The sequence below is a fragment of the Chelmon rostratus genome, chromosome 13 (genome assembly GCF_017976325.1).
Source record: "Chelmon rostratus isolate fCheRos1 chromosome 13, fCheRos1.pri, whole genome shotgun sequence".
Classification (NCBI taxonomy): Eukaryota; Metazoa; Chordata; class Actinopteri; order Chaetodontiformes; family Chaetodontidae; genus Chelmon; species Chelmon rostratus.
In genome coordinates, this window is record NC_055670.1 from 19,029,200 (window position 1) to 19,048,769 (window position 19,570).

Genomic DNA, 19,570 nt, shown 5'->3' on the forward strand with positions numbered 1-19,570 from the left:
ATATAAGCAGAGTAAAATGATGCTGATGGGAGTTATGTGCAATAATATTTCTCAGCCTTGGAATGCTGTTGTAACTGTGAGGCTACCAGGCAACCAGCTGAGACTCCAGGAAGTCATCATTTTGTTAACTGTGGTTAGAGCAAGCTAGCCATTTCTCCCTCCTTCCAGTCTTTATGCTAAGCTAACTGGCTTCAGGTGGTAGCTTCATATTGCCTGTACAGAAATGTGATGCAAGTGGTGTCAATGTCCTCATATAACTCCCAGCATGAACATGAAGACTATTTCTCAAAAGGTTGACCTATAACAACAGCAACTGTTAATAAATTGATCTTAAGATAATAAGCAATACAATGTTCAACAATTTACAAGCTTAGTAATTATAGTTAGCTAGCTAACCTGTTATACTCTGAGCTTGGCCATTGTGACAAAACACATTTCAATTAAAACAGGATGTTAAATAGTAATAATTTAGTGAGCACAGTCACCCGGCACAACCAAACAGCTGAAAAAAATGTAATAAAGACACAGACCTGTCTAAAAAGAATGAAATGATCACAATCAAGGGAAATAATGATGCCTGAGCAATGTCATGCATTACATTATTATTCAGTTATCACCATTAAATGAGTCATTACTTTATCCAGCACTTATTACATGATCAGTTGCTACAAGGTGGCACTGTGACGAACAGCCCATATCCTGGACTGAGGCTGAAATGGAGCCAGATGGAGTTGGGGTGAGGGTGTAGACAAAGGGGGTGAGTGGGCTCTGAATACAGCTGGAGAGGTGAGAAGGACCTACTTGCAGCGTGGTTTGTTAAGAGCTGTTAATGTGCACATCCCCTCATTCTGACAGAAGTAATCGCAGGGGTTGGCCAGCTCATCACAACGTTGGTTCTTGAACCCTGACGTGCAGCTGCAAAACATTGTGTTGGGAGTGATAAAAGGGCCCAGAGAATGTATATTGTTGAACTGTTGGCTGCTTGATGAATGGAGACCGACACACTAATCCCTTTCAGCAGCTTCAGTCATAAGATGGAGTAAGTCAATGTTGTGTCTGCATCGAGCAAATTAGCAGTATAAATAATATGAACACAAATCAATTTCACTGCTCACCAAGTGAGGGGAATATCTGCAAGAGAAGAGTGTCTTACAGCGGTCTCACCTCTGAGATGTGTATTTTCTTGTGATTGTAATAAGACTCAGAAGAGAGATTTGGGATCAATTGATTACCAAAAAACAAAACAGAATAAAACAACTCAAAAACAAAACATTATTTCACTTCATTCTGAACAGCTGGGGAAGGAAAAATACCCTAAATATCAAAATGCATAAGATGTTACAGTCTTACATGTACAGTGTATAAGATACTATATTGTTAATAGCACATCCTACCATAAAGACAGACAAAACACAAAACACAATCAATTTACTGAACTGCACTGAAAATATTCCATAAACATTATCACAAGCAGTTGAAAACATAAATAAAATAGGCGTTGATATAGGGAGCTGAAGCGGAGAAAAAACCTCCGGCTTCTGTTCCAGAAGTCGAAGGGCCGTCGTGTAGTAACGACGGACACACAAGGCTGAACACTGCAGAAGCTTTTCAACATTCATTGTTAAAATCATGAAGGTTTCAATTTCTGATTGAATAATTCAGATTTGTCTTAGAATATGGAAAGTGACCCCAGGAACACAGATGTATTGACTAAAGAAATGTTGAATGAGAGACTGAATTAAGTAACAGAAGCTAGTGGAACACAGGATAGCCCGGGCATAACATCATGACTTCAGATCAGAATTTTTGGACCCAAAGCTTACAGATGTAGGCCTATGTGTGACTGTGCAGCAAAATAATCCACACAGTAAGAAGTGAGGGAAATCACAAATAACACTAACTAAAGCAAACTCCAGCCAAACACTATCTATGAATATAAAACCATATTATCTCATTTAATTTTAGAGGAATATGAGGCCTGTGCCAACTGAGGACCAGTGTGTGCTGTCTGCAAAGACATCCTTTAAAAGCACCATCATAGCTGGTCTGGAAAGAATCTTATTCAGGAACGGAATGACAGAAAAAGTCAATGTGACGCATAAACATTGTGCCACATCAAGAATATCTTTTCATCAGAGAAAAAGACTCTTCCTGTTGTGCGCATACAGTCCAGAGCCAGCTTCTCAGCTACGGCTTCCGAGGAATGAAATAATTGAGATGAAAATACTTTTTCTTTTGAGTATGCAAGTGTACTGATCTAACCGGCCAACACAGTTGAAGTAACTGAGCTTTTCTGCACTGTAAAGAGCTACCGTACAGTTGAAATTATTTTCAAGGAGAATATTTCAATAATTTTCAGTGAATGCTGGTGGAGGGCTTGGAGTTCACCATAGCTGTCTTTGCTGCCAAGCTGATGCATTTTGAAAAACCTCTTTAACCTCTTTTGGTGTTTAATGCAAGAGTTCTCGTTACAAATGAAGCAGCTCTGCCCTGCAAGGTTTTTGCTTTGGGAAGGCTTGATGAAATATACATTCAGTCAGAGTATTAAGGTCAAACATTATGATTTCTTGACACAGTCATATCCATCATCTCACATAATCTCTGTTCTTTGCAGCAAATAATAAACCACATTATCAGGATCTGTTAACCTCATCGAATAAGATGGGATCATTTGCATAGAAATTGATTCTATCCCCTGGAATTTGTGAGTGATGACCACAAATTTCAATTTAACTATAGTGGACAATGAGCTGTTAAAGAAATTGAGAGTTGGCTTTTGAAATGGATTTCCAATTTCCTCCTTGGAGATAACACAGGACTGCATGTGATTATAGCTGAGGTGGTATTAATCTATGGGCAGCGCTTTGGGTAGTCTTTCACAATGATTTCCTCTTGTCTGCCAGTCAAGCTTTTGTCTGTTTCAAGTTTCACCGTCGGATTTCATGGCATGTTCTACCACTGACACATACCTCAGATTCTTTTTTTAGACAGCAAACTTCTAAAACCTACTACTGAAGAGTGTCAGAGAGTCCTGACATCAGCTCTTAAACTGCAAGGAGGAACAGTGTGATATGTTCAGAATGGCAAGCTTTGAGGGGGTTTTGAAACCATTCTTTATCTGCCTAAAAACCTTAAGCCACAGTTGAGGTGTCACACAGCATAAGATGGTGTACTGGAACTCAGCCCCCTGCTGTGCCAAGGCCTCTACAGAGTGACATCAGAAATTCCCTCAACTTAAGGATTTTCTTCCAGAGGAAGACATCTATCTTGTAGTGTTATCCAAGCCGGGAAATGGTATCCCTTGGTGATCTAAAGCCAGGCTTTCCGGGGCACAGAGCCAGGATTTGAATGGAAACAGTAGGAGTGTGAATAATAGTGGAGAACATTCAATTTTTTCTCCACTTTCCTTCACCCATTAAGTAGTGACTTACTGACAGAAAGGCAGGTTGGTGTCGGGGTCCAGGTGACAGGTGCCTCCATTGTAGCAATATCCGTCACACAGCTGACAGCTCGGTGCTATTCTGCCATTTGTGCAACTGGAGGGTGAAGAAATAATGGATGCTAGCGACAAGCAGAGAACTATACTTGTACAAGAAAAAATGACTCAGTGATGGTTTTGTCAAACATATGCATAATTCAAACAAAGAAGGCGAGTTCACCTGACTTCTAATTCACTGACATTATCAGAACCTAAATTGCTGTAGGGTGTGTGTGGCCCAATAAATTTTTCAGATTTCATCAAATCAATTCATTCAGCCTGCGGATAGAGCAAGTGAGACCGGAGAATACGCCGTAGAACGAGGGCTTTTCTATAAATGAGGAGCACTATAAAGTCTTAGCATTGCAGCAAAAGGGGTGAGGGACGAGAACAGTGAGCAGACACCAAGCACTCACTTGCAAACCACATCTCCTGTCTCCTCGTTAATGAGGCACGGAGCTCCATGGCATCGGAGACACTTGTCCACCTCGCACTTGTTTCCCTCAAACCTGGCAGGACACACACATTCCACATATCCACTACTGGATAGCGTGCAGGCCTTGGAGTTCACACAGTAGTGATGACAGATGTCTGTTCCACATTCAGAGAGATAAAGAGAGAGAGGGTAGTGTGTAATGAGAAAGCGGGGACATAGTTTAAGCTGGTTTGATTGGAACTGTACAGGGCTTTAATGGGAGTTAATTATCCACATCAAATGACATCTTAGCCACAGACGAAAACATATCACCCCTTGGGCAAGCGACGGCAGGAAAATACTAATGATGTGCAGTTGAAATTGTTTTCCCACAAACAATTATGACAAAGCAATGCAAAAGAAAATACATTATCACTTCAGCACAGATACACCCACAGGTTATTTGATTGTAGCAGTTTGATTTTGTTTATCTGCAAATAGAGGCAAATGTGGTGTTTGTGGAAAGAAAATACTTCAGGGGGTTGTTTTTGTTCCACACTGTGTGTGTGAACTTTGAAATGCTCAGTTCTGTAGATTTTATGCAGCATAACTGAATTCAAATCAGCGCTTTGTTGTGATTGTTCTTGCGGCTAGACTTGAAAGGCTAATGTCAATCATTTGAGGGCCAAGCGCATGATAATAATCATTTGTTGTGTTTGCTGACACAAAGTACTGGGTGCATAACTCACGGTAGAGACAACGGTCCCCAGTATACTCTGCCATACAGCGGCACACTGGCTGGTTCCCCTGAGTGACGTCACATGTTCCCCCGTTTAAGCAGTAGTTGTCACAAATCCTCCTCTCACAGAAAGGCCCTGAGAAACCAACAGGACAGCGGCATGTAGGCTTACCTGGACAAAGGAAGAAAAACACAGATTAAGAGAGCATGAAAAGACCAAAACCAACAATACACTGATCCTACGCACAAGTATTGTCAGTGCAGCTAAATCCTTGCAGAAGTTCTTCTGTGCCACAGACAACCATTTTCACTGTTTTCCAAAAACTATTATACACTTTTAACTCACCATTACTCGTTGTATGCGACGGTTTGTTGGCCTGCCTTGTCCATCTGTAGACTTAACCACTGACATCCTCATTTAAAAGGCATTCTTAACCTGCTTTCTTCATATCTATGCAAATACCGCAGGTAGAACCATCGCTCTCTCTATTTTTAAGCAACTTAAGGTCATTTGAACATCTGATTAAGATGCTTCCTGAATGCTTCCCTGTTCGAGATAATCAAGACATGTCTGACAAGGACGAGGATCGTGGTCAGACTCAGAACACACTGTTGGAATTATATGCATATTGTGTCTGGCCTGGAAATTGTTTTTGATTCCCCAGATGGCCCTGGAGGACATAACTGTGAAAACGGACACTTTAACTTATCTCAATACTGAAATGTTTTTTTTTTAATTTTAAGTTTTCATGGCCCCTTTTTTATCTTACAAATTCTTAAATACCACACTTAAGAGCAAAGACCATCCCTTTACCAGTTAAGGTACCTACCCATAAATACAACTCTGCTGTTTGTGGATCAGGTACATATGGACCAGCAAAACCACTCAATCTTTGCACTCTGTAAATGTTTGATGATACCCACAGGCCAAAAGGCGTTTTACAATCCAGATTTTAGCGGTGAATCCAGACACCCTGCAAAAACAACGCCCAAGGTTCGTTCCCCAGAGGGGTTTATCGCCATTTCGCCGCATGCTGCATCTGAAAATGAGGTTGATGAGGGTGGTGATAGTGAACCAAAAGAATCAAGTAAAAACCAATACTTTGAGCTGAAAGGTGGTGGAATTTTCATCTCTGTGACTGACCCATGCACAAAGCCATTTGGTCTGCTGTCAATACAAAAATATTGATAGTAGCAGCCTTAATGTTTCAGAGCTCAAGCCTGCAGGTAAGAGTTGTAGCAAATAGACTATACGTGCTGTAAATAGACTTTAGCTTCAGGCTTGCCTCCATATTCACCACAAAGCTGAAACCTTTATCTCCATTTCATGGGATGGGATGAGATATAACTACAAGTAAGGACATAAGCATGTCCCACATACTTTTGCAGTTTTGGTGACAGGAGTCATTCGTACTATAAAAATTCTACTTCCACATAAGCTTTGTGCTGCACCCGACTGCACCGCTGGAGTGAAATGAGTGTGATTTATTGATAGTAAAAGTAACACATTATCAGCAAGTGGAAAGAATTCAATCAAATAAGCTCTTTATATTCCCTTCAAAAATAGTGCACTCCCTACCATGATTTACTCACAGTTTCCAAATGGACAGATAGGGGCATCAAGGCTGCTTTAAGGAGTGTTCATAAAAGGTGACAACTGTCGCTGCCTGGGCACGACCGCTTGCATAGCAGACAACAAACTTGCTATGGATACAGGTCTCGCTATGTAGGTCACACTACACTACTTGGTAATTTCACACTCCACAACTCTGTGGCTGGGATAATCTGGGTTTGCAATGTCCAAGAGACAATCATTCTGCCTCCAGTCACTTCTCTGTCAAATCAATAGCTGCAGGGGCTGTAAGCTTTCTAAACAGGCAGCCCGCCCAGCTCTGTGTTTTTACTGTAAAAGCTTAAAACTCCCAGGCAAGATGAACTACCTATTGTGTGCTTAGCACTTGCTCTCATTTCTATAAAACTCAAGTGAGCACTGGAGCACAACTTGAATTTGAAAATTGGAATAAGCTTCAGTTTGTAAAAAAAATCAGCACTGATGTAGATTTAATCATCGGACAGGTAAGCAACCTACAATGTATTTAGCAGTACATAGGCGACTGTGTACCAGCTAATGTTTATTTAATGCATTTTGCCTTGTCTTGCTTGTTGTTTGTCAGTGTGTAAAGGAAAGAATTACACAGGTAAATCCTTGAATGTTGAGCCTTTACTTTAGCTTTTAGCGTTTTTCCTGCGTCAGTCTGCGGCAGTGGGGATTCGGCGGTGTCAGTTTGGTAACATTGTGTAAAAACTGTTATGACATGCAGCCTCAGGCTTTCTTTTTAGTGTACTCTGGTTACCTGACAAGCAGTAGATTTAAAAATTGAAAGTGAAATCCATGTATGGAATGTGAAAACGTAGAGACTTGAGAAGAACATGCTATAGTTTACTATTGGTTCCACGAAATGTTGCTTTAAGAGCCATGTTTTACTGAAAATATTGTGTAAAGTAGACCTGTACACAGAAATGTTCCTCCTACTTTAACTAGATCCTAGTTCTGTTTCACAGACTGCAGATGGAAATATTCACTTGCGGTTAAACTGTAGATGCATGTCTTTTGTGCACTCTCAAACCTTCACTACACCTTTAACAAGACACCAGTATGATTTCACAGGCATGAAGAATAACCCCAAAAATTACCTATTATGAAGAGAATGTGCTAATAATTTCCGGGAACTCCTCTTCAATACAGTATGTTGTGGGTATACATAAAACTAGTGACAGGCAATTTAATTTCATGTCATTTCAATTAGACTTGAAAATAATTTTAAATATGTAATTTCTAATTCTACAAAGAAAAAAACAAACAAACTGAAAATATGGCGATTGGAGGCATTCCCTCCAACTATAATTGAGTGTAAATTAGCATCCATTACAAGACATACTTTTAATCTAAAAAATGAAGCTGTAGGAGCAATCAGCCCAGGCAACATATGCATAATCATAATTGTTAAGGTGAACCACCTCTTTAGTTGTAAAAGTTGTATCTCTTTCAAATGGGCTAAAGCCATCCCTTGGACTCCACATCTTTGTTTTAGCTTTATTGTGAATTTGTGGATGGTTACACACACACACACACACACACACACACACACAAAAGACACAATATAAAAACATTTCAGGAGGGGATTGAGTATTTGACCCATACTGCCAAACGCAGTAAGTCACAGCTTAGAGACTCACAGATCTGAATTGTTAACAAATCTCATAAAAACACAGCAAAATGAGAACAGTCGGGAGTGTCTATGGCTTAAGTGTGTGTTTTGTTGCCAAAAGTTCCATTACAGTGTGGGTAAACCAGTCAAAGGGACAGAAGAGCAGCAATTCAATGACACCTTGTGTTTTTATAGATAAAACTGGAAATTATCCAGCCTCTAATTGATTGTGAGGTTGCCTTCACTCCCTTTTTATCACTAAAGCTGGGACTGGAGGAAATCCATTTGACTATGTTTGCTCCCTTACTCATCTTTGGTCACTCACTTGGACGGATATTCAATATCAACCAAAACAATTGGCAAGCATGAATGAAACAAAAGGCACTGTGTCCGCCGCAGCAGCATAACAAATATCACAGCACTTTCATTTTCCTCTCAGCTGTCCACCATAAACACGAATACAATTCATCACCCGATGCAGCATATTGGTGAATGAAGAAGAAAATAAGGCTGACTGTCAGGAATAGGAGCCCTGCCTTCTCTTATTCAGTCCTGACGCCTTACTGCAGTGATCCCGCAGCACGCAACATGATGGTTCTTATCTTGATAGACTCCATTTTGTCTAATAAGCAGCAGTGATTATCCCAGCTTCTTTTCATGTCACATTGAGCAGATTTAAAAATCTAACAGGAATTTGGAAAAAAAAAGGATTTAATTTAAAAAAAGAAAAACACTTTACTTCCTGTTGGACAGATAATTTCCCAAAAGGCCAAAGAAAAAAATAAACAGCTTTTATTCTATGCTTTAAAAATACCGACAGAGAGTGAGAGATTTAAAGGAATAAACATCCAATCAAAACAATCAAAAGCCCACATTTTTAGCTCCCCAACTGTTCGTCTCAACTGCTGTGACTCACTCAAACCAAAACATACTGGTTAACTTCTAATTTTATTTACTGGATGGCACTCAATGAATACATCTTAAATTAATCCAAAGCACTTGAATGGGGCTCTGCAATTACAAAACATTTATGTGTGTGCATAAGCCACACTTTTTGCATCTTTTTGCTGTGGTGGTTTTTGTTTTCTAAGAAATGGAAACAGAGATGTTGTGGATAATTGCTATAATGGAAAGATGATGTAAAGGCTTGTAAATCAGTGATAGGATTTTTTTAATAGGGCTGTACATCCTGATTCAATTCCACCGCTGACATCTCAGCATATTCATATGTATTCGTTAAATTGCTGGGTAGAAGTGGATGTTCCAAAAGCCGTGAAAGAGGTTTGATATTTGAGGCGTGTTCAACAGGAGCATCGGTGACAAAAACTGCTCAACTTGCAGATGTTACAAGTGATGTGGCAAATTTACACTGAAGTTAGAAAGGCGTGGATGTTTAAAGGAAGACAAATGCGGTTGAATGCTGTCATGCACCAGGTCAGCGTGCAGGATGAAATGGCAATTTTCCCAGCAAGTTTGGTCTCCCCGGAGAGGGAGGACTCTGCAGGGTTCCAACAGACCTACCATCGATTCATACATACAGTACTGGATGCTTAAGATTTGAAGCAGACTTACCCAGGGGTGAGCCCATGCAGGTGCCTCCATTGAGGCAGTAGTCTGTACAGTGGTTGACCTCACAGCGCTCCCCCGAAAAGTCAGGCCAGCAGTAGCACCTCCAGTCTCCTTTCTCGTTGGCTAAGCAGCGGCCTCCATTCTCGCAGGGGGGGCGGCACAGTTCACCTTCACAACAGCAAAGTCCATATCACTTACTGTGCTGCAGTGTATAGCAGTCCATCACGGTGCTATGTCTTGAATGTCGGATCGCAACAAAAGCAGAGGAGCACGAACAAAAGCTGCAGGCAGCTCAGGCAGCTGAACACACCACACGGCATGTTCACAATGCAACGTGTTTTGTTCCCAGCTACGAACAACTGTGGATTTCTGTTCAGATTTGATTTTGGTGTGACACTCTGCACAGCAGACAGTTCAGTGCATACTCTCTCTCTCTCAAATGTGCCACACCGCACCTACCAGTATTGCTGCTACATCATGCAACAACTAGCCATCTTAACTGTGTCATGAGGATGCATGGGCAGGCCTACCTGAGATGATGCCATCACTACAGGTGCCATTGACCAGCACCTTCCCCTCTGGACAGGTACATCTGGCACCCGTTGGGTTGAGCAGACACATGAAATCACAAGACATTCTGAGGCATGGATTTGATGCTGTAAGAAAGTAAAACGAGCCAAGAGGATAATCTGTCAGTCTGGCCGGAGATGAGAAAGACCCATTTGTTTGTGAAAAGTCTGTTTGTTCTTTCTCAGGGTAAAGCTATTTATTTCAAGTGTTTTAATTTATGTTTTGAAGGGTGTTATTTTCTTGAAGCCCACAGAGGCACAAGGCTAAAGCATATGAATAACTTCACATCATTCAGATTGAATAATCAACGATTGTGGGACGTGCTAAGAATTCCCTGTTGTCTAATTGATTAGTGGCACTTTGAAGTGCTCTTCCGTCTGCCGCCTACAGTGGGTAAACAAAATGATGTGAACATCTCATGAACAAGTGGCCTGAATTAATCAAAATTACAAATACTTCAACAAAGGTGGGTTGTATCAGGTTTGATACTGACAATCAGCATGTGTAAGTTATAAAAGAGGTCTCGCAATCACTACTTTAAAATGGCTGAATTTAATGAAAAAGACGACACAGGAGCACTTAGGAAGCTAAATCAACTGTATCCAAACTGCAGCTGCATTAGACAAAAACATGCACTTAAAAAACGGCATGATGAAGTTGATTTGTAATTACACCTTGCAAATGTGATTTAAATGGAGATTATGTCTTGTTATGACTCTGACAAGACATTAACAGTTCTAGTTTTAGTTATGTACTAAAAATAATCAGCGCTCAGATTTCTTCCACAACACAGGAGGAAGGAAGCTCTGAACAAATCTAAATGGTTGTTGAGGTTTTGCTGAAGATATCACGCCTTCATGTCATAGCTTTTTGCAGGCTGTGCGCATCTTTTGCCCACAGACTACACACTACAGGGCTGGTCTAATGAGTCTCTGGGGAAGGGAACAGCTGCACTTTAAATGAAAAACTGACCAAGACTGAGTTGTCTAAAGCTCTACAACCATTAACACCAGAGATGCTACAAATAGCTGAAGTTGGTCTACTGCGTCTCAGTGTTTGTTCTGGCCCAACTTGTCCCTCCTCACATTACGTCCTACCTGAAATCTTCAACCACATATCCGAGCTCCAATGACACATTTTGAAGTACGAGTGGGAAGTACTGGTTAATATGATGATGATGTGTAGTGTAGCCTATCCTATACAGTATTGTCCTTCTGTTTTGCTTCTAAATAATTTAAGGTCAAACATCCAGTAGATCCTTTAAAAAAAAATGCATCCCACATCCATGCCAGCAACTGTAATGGTCACCTTTTATACACATCATACCATGGCTTTACTTGGCTGATGCTCTTCAGTTTGTTACATGTCAGGAAGTTGTTCTTTATTATACTTTATTTTTTTATTTAATAGACAACTGCTGCATTCAGTTCAATATCTGTGGCTAGTCTCAAGGCAAGCTGAATGTGTGGTTAGTTGTCAAGGTTAAACGTTGAATGCTACATATATGGCTAGCATGCCTGCTTTGTAAATAAAATCCATTGTCAATCTTCATAAAAAGAAACACAATTTCAATTTCTCTTTCACAAAGTCTAAGAAATGACGACAATCACAATATAACTATCCCTGAAACTAGAAATGTATTTCCAAGAAATGAAAAGTGAAACTAAAACCGTGAATAGACCTGAACAAAAACCAGAATGGAACTGAAACATGGGATCCCAATCTAAACATAAATTAAAACAGTGAAAAAAGGGAAAATGTAATTATCCTGTTGGGGGCCATCTTTATTTTGCAATCTCTACATTCCTCAAAAGAAATTACATTCATGCAGCATGAAGACTTGATAGTTAAAAAAGAGAACTGTCACAACAACTTACCATCCTGTTGTTTGTACCGGTGGGAGATCAAAACATTGGTGGGCTTCTCCATCCCCAAATTGAGAAATTCCACTGACTGTTTGCCGTACTTGTGAATCTTGAAGACTTCGTGTTTAAGTCCAGTTCCATAGATGTAGTCTTCAAATATATCAATTCTGTATGGTTGGGAAATTCCTGTAAATGCAGCAGAGAAAATAAAGCAGATAACATTAAATAATCCTTTCAGAGGGCTTGCAGCCTTGGGATAATGAAAGTTCATATCCTGTGGTGGATAGAGCGGGAACGTGCAGTGTGAGCAGATTGATCTTCACACAGATTGTTTAGCAGCTTATCCTTCTGAGACACACAAGCAGTGACATTGTTGCACCAAAAAACGGTTGAGGAAAACAAAAGTGAAGCTTGAATACGATGCGTTTAAAAGAAGGAGTTGTGCTTTGTTTTCCGGTTGGCTTTACCGTGTCTGTCACTGATTGTCACTAGAGGGTCCGAGCCGTCCAATCTCATGCTCCCTATCTGCGAGAGCTCAGGATCTGCCCAGTATAATCGCTGGTTGAAGTAATCAATGGCCAGCCCTGTGGGAGGATGAGGAGAGAGATTTATTTACCTGACAAATTACACAGGGATCATCATGGAATTCATTAATGCAGGAGACCTTAAGGTCAGAAAATTTACACGTATATAGCAGATCAACAGGATGTGGAGACGGATTTTCTTCGTTTTTATCTCCCTCTGGCTGTTTGCATTCAACACTCGTTTTGCTCGTGTCAGAATAACGCAGTAGATCTGCCATCTTGTTGTGCACTGCAACTTTGATGGCAGAGTGTAGGCATGCTTACATTACACTTTTTAACCTGACTCACTCTCACTTTCTCCCAAAAGTGTGACCGGATAATTGAGCACCTTGCTCGAGCATTTAAATAGGTTTGCGATTTTCTGCGGATGATGAATTCCTCTTTCTGTAACCAAGACAGAGTGTGGGTCCCTTGAATTAAAGGAGGCCAAAGCAGCTCTTCAAAACTAGATCACCACTAAGTGTATCCCTAAAGACAAACCTACAAATTCTGAGAGGCTGTAAGGTATTCCTCACTTAAAAAATTCCTTGGTGTTATCTTTACCAAGATTAGCCAAGCATAAATTAATGCTTTGACTATAAAGTTGCATATATTAGCAGTGTATTGTGCTGCAGCGTTGAGCTCATACATACCTGATGACACATATACAATCACAAAGCCAGTTAATTACTAACATATTTTAAAGCTTTGTATATTCAGTGGCTTGTTATGTATTACAGAGACTTTCTTGCAGTGTATCAGTATATCAGATGTGCATGCTGTGAATAGCGATGTAAATTCTAATTTATGTCTATGGTATGGACACACATACGCACACAGAGTATATCCTGCATATATTACATACAGATGTATCATTTTTTACACCGTGGCAGTGATATTGTGTAATATAGAGGTGCAAGTTTAACTTCAAGATTGAAGTAATGATCCAAACTAAAATGGTTATTTATAACAAAGGGATTTGAATCAGTAGCAAAACAAAGTGCAAATGTTCCTGTTAACAACATCTTCAGTATTTGTTACTTAATTTTTTTTCATACACTGTATATTTGAAGCAGAATTTCACTTCTTCTGGTGTCACTGTTCCTTAATCTATCGCTACTTCATCACTCTTCCATTCTCGAAGTCAAGAGAACTTTCAGCTCCGTAATTATATGGATAATAATTTAATTGACCTCAGAGAGTCCCTGTACTGCAGACATTTTCCCTCCAAATGGAATAATGTCTTATTTAGGTGTTTTACAATTGCAAAGAATGAAAATTAGGACAGACGATCTAACACACATGTACATACATTTGACCTGAATGAGTTCCGTAACTGCCTGTGCAACTGCAATTGCCACCAATGAACGTACCCTGTACAGATTTGAGGACCAGTCGCACAATGTAGCAATGTTTTATGAGCATGTCCCGTTTTTGTTTGTTTCTCATTAACTTACATGTGGACATTCATGCATGTACATCAGCCCTACACATTCCTGCCAATGGTTTCATACTACTAACAAATGTTTCCTGAGAAAGGAAATGCACTCAACATCATTATCTGGCCTCAAGGACACACACAACGAGTGATGACAATCACTGAATGCTAATGTAACTTTTCATGTTAACCCCACAGCGTGCCTTTAAGATATCAAAGTAATGACAGGGAAGAAACATGTATGTAGCAACATAAAATAATTTGTGGGCTTCAAAAGAAAAACCTACCGGTGGGTCTCCTGAGGTTTTTCTCCAAGAGCACTCTGCGTAAGGAGCCATCCATAGCTGATTCCTCTATATGGGAGTGATCACCGATGACACTCCAGTACATCATCCTGCAAGAGACAAAGATAAATACATTACCTCCCTGACACCATCTTCTTATGAAATTATAAGCAGTATGCATAGAAATAAGCCTGTTCATCTACAGTCGAATACATTAATGCATAGAACATGCATGTAGCCTGCTAATGTCCAAATGTGTCACAGCTATTGCATCTCAGTACAGATTCTTATAAATCCGTCTGACCTTGGTTAAGATGTAACATCTAAAGGCCTCATGTGAGTGCAATTCCTAAACAAAGAACACTGAGCACAAATAATGTTCTTACATCTTTACTTGCCCATTAATGAAGTACCAGATGGTGTTGCAGCTGATGAGAACATTTGAAAAGCCTCAGGATTCATGGTGAGAGGGATGTATCAGAACCACACGTGGGTGTGGCATCTTTGATCTTGTTGGAAGGCACCTTTCAGTAATGTTCAGCGATGTAATAGGTAATGTAACTGATTAAGCTACTTCCACTGCAGCTGAGGAACTAATAATATGCTTACGTTTCCAATGATCATTAAGCAGTGGGTAATTGATTACATTTTCCATGTAACACTGGTTTCCTGAAATACTGAAAACTGATCCACTGACAAAGAGTGCAAAGAAAAAAGGTCCACGTCTTAATGTTTTTGTCAGTTTTTGATTTAGCATCTCATAACTGTCTTCATGGCCAAGGGTGCAGTGCCTGTAGCTGCTTCTCATTCTACTGCTCAGCCAGTAAAAGGCTTTTATTGTGCAGCAGCAACAAGGCGTGTCACCCTCACTGTTGATAGGAGTTGGTGATTGAGCATTTTTAGAGTCCTGGTAAAAATACTGAATGCGCCATCAGATTATTTGCAGTATAGCACACCCGTCTACTTCTCTCTTCAGATATTTTAGTACAAACGAGAATAGCTGTGCACAACTTACCCCTTGGCTGGGTTGACAGCGATAGCGTATGGCTCTCCCGCTATATCAGTAATCAAGCGGGTGCAATTTGGTCCCTTAAGTTGCCCCACATTTATGGAATATCGTAATTTCGTCCAGTGGGCTGTGTAATAGCTGAACCAGTGCATCCGAGAGTGATCAGTCCAATAAACGCTGCCAGTGATCCAGTCAGCAGAAATATCTCTGGGTCGACGGAAGTCTGAACACTGCAACCAATAATAGCCACAAAGTCAGGTGCTTATAGGTGCTAATATTCACTTATAGTTGTGCCTCATAAAAGACACTGCGAGAAGACATTCAGTTTTAGCTTAATGCTTATGATATCTGTGGTAAAAGGTCATAAGACATATTAAGGAATATGTGATGCCTAAAAATAGATTTTATAAATAAAACACAAAAATTTACATTCTTACAAACCAAATTTCTAAACCATTGAGTTAAGAAAAGAGGCACCATTCACTGATAATTTGCTATGATGTTTGAAAAAAAAAGAAGGTAAGATATACTTACAATGTTTCTGACATTTGTTTTAGTTTGAATTCTTTCTAGAGTGTCTTTGTAAAAAATTCCACCAGGGTTAAACTGGGTTGCCCAGATAAACTTTTGCTGGTGAAACAGAGCATCCATCCCAATAATGCGGGCATTGTCCTCAATGTGAGTGAGAAGTTTGTGTCCATAGCTCTGGTTAAATGGATACACAAAACTTCGGATTTCAGTATCATTAGCTATGTAGAGCACTCGATCTTCTGGTCCTGCCCGGTGAGTTAACAATATGTAAAAAAAAGAAAACAAAAGAAAAGAAATTGGCTAAATTCCATTCTGGATATTAGACAACAGTTAAAGAACAGTACATACAATTACAGTTAAACATTGTACTCATTTTGAGGTCATATCACCAACTTTGCATGTATTCAGAGTACACCAAAGGATGCTCAGAATCGTACCTTTTGCGATGCAGTTGCCATTGATCTCCTTGTAATTTCGGTCACATGTGCACTTAAAAGATCCTTTAGTGTTTGTGCAGTAGTGAGGACATGCGTCAAACTGCAGACATTCGTTTATTTCTGAATAAAAAGAAACAGGTTGCTTTAGAAAAGTTAGACAAATAAGTATTTATATGCTTCTTCATTGAACCACTTTATGATGCATGATGATGGCTAATAAACGACAAACACATTCAAAGGCAGAACAGTGAGGTCAAGGCCAAGGCCAAAAGTAGCCATGGTGGGGACATGATGTGCATAAGCAATAATACAATATGAACCTTATTTCAGTTTTCTTCATGATAAGTGGTGCCCTAGAGCCATTCGTAAAGAGGAAATTATATGCATGCAGTAAATGACGATTTCTCTTTGCATGGAGGCAATAACTACCGGACAAAAAGCCAATCAACTGGGAAACAAGAACCAGGTCAAAGGGTTGACGGAATAATCAAAACTCTCATCTCTTAAGGCTAGAATGACTTCATCTGAAATTTATAAGTTCAGCGGAAGTAGACATAGCAAGCAAAAATGCTTTAAGGAGAGGGTGTGGGTGGGAGAGGGGATCAAAACTGTAACATTTGGAAAGCAAATATCTCTCTCTATTTTTTATGGTAGTCCTCAAGTATCTTATGGTGTTTCTCAGTTACCAGTAGTTTAAACTCTGTCCAACCTTACCTTTACCTGCAACACAACCGCTCCGTTGAAGCTCATCAATAGTTAATGATATCGTTTGATATTAGCATAACACTATTGGAACGGTCAGTCTGTGTGTCCTGTCAAGAGGTTCTTCACATATGGGGAAGACTGCCAGTTTGAAACTAAACCTGTCATGGAACTAGACGCCTTAGTTTGACATGTTTTGGCATGACTCAAATGAAAAAGCCACATCATTGTGTCTCATTTGCCACAAACACACTTGTCTGCTCTCAGCAGACGTATTTTGCGCCTTAAAATTGGTTCTAGAAATTATGGTGTGTTTTTACTTTAAAAAACCTCAATGAATACCTTCTCATACCTGACCCCTGACAGTATTTGCAACAACAATTCAATTCATGCCACATCTTAACCTGGCTGATCTAAGAAAAAAATAATTGTTAATCCACAGTAAAAAACAAACAAAAAAAATGTTGTTGTGACTTAACTAGTAATCACTGTTTTGTTAACTGTTACAATGGGGGAAAAAAAAGAAGAAAATTCTGATTATACATTACCTTCACATTGGCCAGTCTTCTGGCTCCTCTTAAAGCCAGCTTTGCACTGGCATATAGCATTAACATTTGTCTGGTTGCAAATTGCATCTTCTCCACATGGATTTGTTTTCTTCCCGCATACATCTCCACTGGAAACTGCAGATGAAGACAGGACTTTGATTACACTTCAGTCCTCTGCATCTCACACACCTGCTGTGTGTTTCTTTTGATGTGCAAAAGTCTTTCATATAGTACACAACACAACTGAAACATGGGCACACATGTATTACCATAAAGAACATAACATTACATTTCTCTTGAGCTCTTGAGCACCCTGATAACATCATTGTGGCATTCCGTACTTTTCATCTCGTCCGAATGATTCTTTGATGTGTTTGCTCAAGTCAACTTGTGCTGCACTTACAGGCCTTGCAGTCTTGCTCATCCGAGCCGCCATCGCCGCAGTCACTGAAAAGGTCACACTGCAGCTGGGTTGGGACGCAGCGTTGGTTACTGCAGGTGAACTCTGTCTTCCCACAAGGCCGAGGTCTTCCAGCCACCATCTCTGCTTCAGTACACACGGTGTCAGTTGAAAAGACAGGAACTTGTAACTGAACACGTGCCAAACCAAATATCAAAGTCCAAATATGCTTCTTTCAGTTTCAAAGAATATTGTAGAAGATGGAAATATTGAAATATGTAATAATGAGAACAGAGCTTATTGACAGTTACAGTATTCATCTGTCCTATTACTTTCACTTTTACTTCACTGCATTTTGAAAATGAATGTGATGTTCTAATGTTTTAGGTTACCTTGGTTAATGCTGCAAAATGGATAATTATTATAATAATGCTGTGTATATATATATTTGTACCGTTTTCATCTTTACATATAAAATATATAGAGAAAGAGTGAGCCTGTGAACCACAAGCACGACAGAGAGAAGGAAGGGAGAGGATAAAACTGAGCGAGAGAGAGGTGGATGGAGGGAAAGGTGGGATTGAGGTGAGACTGAAAGGATGGATGGAGGGAAGAAGCATACAATGGTGAGGTAATGGAGTGAGGTACGAGATGGATGGATGTATCAATGGAATCAGAGAGGAAGATGAATGGAGGACAGAGGGAATGAAAAGAGTGAAAGATGAGAAGAAGTGATTTGTCCCTTCTTTTCCTGGCTGCTCTGTGTGATCGTTCTAGAGGGCTGGCAGCAGTTATGCCTCTGGGCATCTCAGAAAATAAAAGGCAACTTTCAACATAAAAATCAATAAAGAAAATAAATAAACAATGTTAAATACACTAAATGTTTTACGTGCAATCTGTAAATGTCTCATTTACATGCAATATACTACTTGAGTGATAATGCGTCACCACCCTCCCAAATTTGAACACAAAATATTCTTTTCCGTAATTCTCAAACAGCAGGATCATATGATTGTACATGAAATACAAGGCACAAGTACGTTCAAGGACGCATTAGGGTCTATGCAGCTTTAACCTGGTCAGTGTTTGACATTATACACCAAAGGATACGACATGGGCTTGAGAAGCCAAAAATGTTATGAATGTCCAGCTGGTTCAGGACCTCATAAAAGGCTCACAAGGTAAATGTGAGTGCTCACAAGACGATGAGCGGCTTAGAAAGGAATAATTAAAAAAAGCATGTGCCCTTCTTTTTTTCTGGATGGATTTATTTTGTTAAACAGTCTGAGCAAAAGAAATCATTTCAGGGGTCCCACTAAAAAGTGGGACTAGAGGACAGTTGGAGTGCACTAGTCAGTTCTGTTATGTCATTTCCTGTCTCCACCAGAAAGTCCACAACCAGCAGTGGGTTGCCAAGTTCTGTCCCAGCCGTAATTACTGTTTTTAGCTTATCTATCAGGATGAAACAATATTGACAGCTTTTGTGGGCCGAGGACAAGTGCATCAGGGGAGCACGGTTATCAAAAAATAAGAGACTTCTGCACTCTGTTTCATTAAAATGACCACAACTGTAACTGTATTTTCACATAAAATTGTGCTTAGTGCACTTAAACATCAGATTTGTTTTGGTGCAGTCTGTACTCACCACACTCGTCTTCATCTGAGTTGTCACCACAGTCGTCCACTTTGTTGCACACTTGGTCCGTGCGCAGACACACGTGATCGTTTCTGCAACGGAACGGCCTTGTAGGAGGGCAGGGAAGTTTTGCTGGAGATGAAAAAACATGAAAAGCTAATGTACGTCTATCAAGAA

At 40.0% G+C, this 19,570-nt stretch overlaps 1 protein-coding gene across 1 annotated transcript in view; it reads right to left on the minus strand.

Annotated features, from left to right (window-relative positions):
• Positions 1 to 19,570, minus strand: part of lrp1bb (low density lipoprotein receptor-related protein 1Bb) — a 243,376-nt gene that overhangs the window by 7,130 nt on the left and 216,676 nt on the right. The window contains exons 73-87 of the mRNA XM_041951416.1: positions 19,403 to 19,525; positions 17,761 to 17,901; positions 17,358 to 17,492; positions 16,108 to 16,227; positions 15,674 to 15,915; positions 15,146 to 15,369; positions 14,134 to 14,240; positions 12,313 to 12,429; positions 11,858 to 12,031; positions 9,941 to 10,066; positions 9,414 to 9,578; positions 4,643 to 4,804; positions 3,895 to 4,069; positions 3,432 to 3,536; positions 802 to 915 (exon numbers count right to left, since the gene is read on the minus strand). Of these exons, the coding sequence (XP_041807350.1) occupies positions 802 to 915; positions 3,432 to 3,536; positions 3,895 to 4,069; positions 4,643 to 4,804; positions 9,414 to 9,578; positions 9,941 to 10,066; positions 11,858 to 12,031; positions 12,313 to 12,429; positions 14,134 to 14,240; positions 15,146 to 15,369; positions 15,674 to 15,915; positions 16,108 to 16,227; positions 17,358 to 17,492; positions 17,761 to 17,901; positions 19,403 to 19,525 (2,230 nt within the window). The remainder of the gene's footprint in view (positions 1 to 801; positions 916 to 3,431; positions 3,537 to 3,894; positions 4,070 to 4,642; positions 4,805 to 9,413; positions 9,579 to 9,940; positions 10,067 to 11,857; positions 12,032 to 12,312; positions 12,430 to 14,133; positions 14,241 to 15,145; positions 15,370 to 15,673; positions 15,916 to 16,107; positions 16,228 to 17,357; positions 17,493 to 17,760; positions 17,902 to 19,402; positions 19,526 to 19,570) is intronic.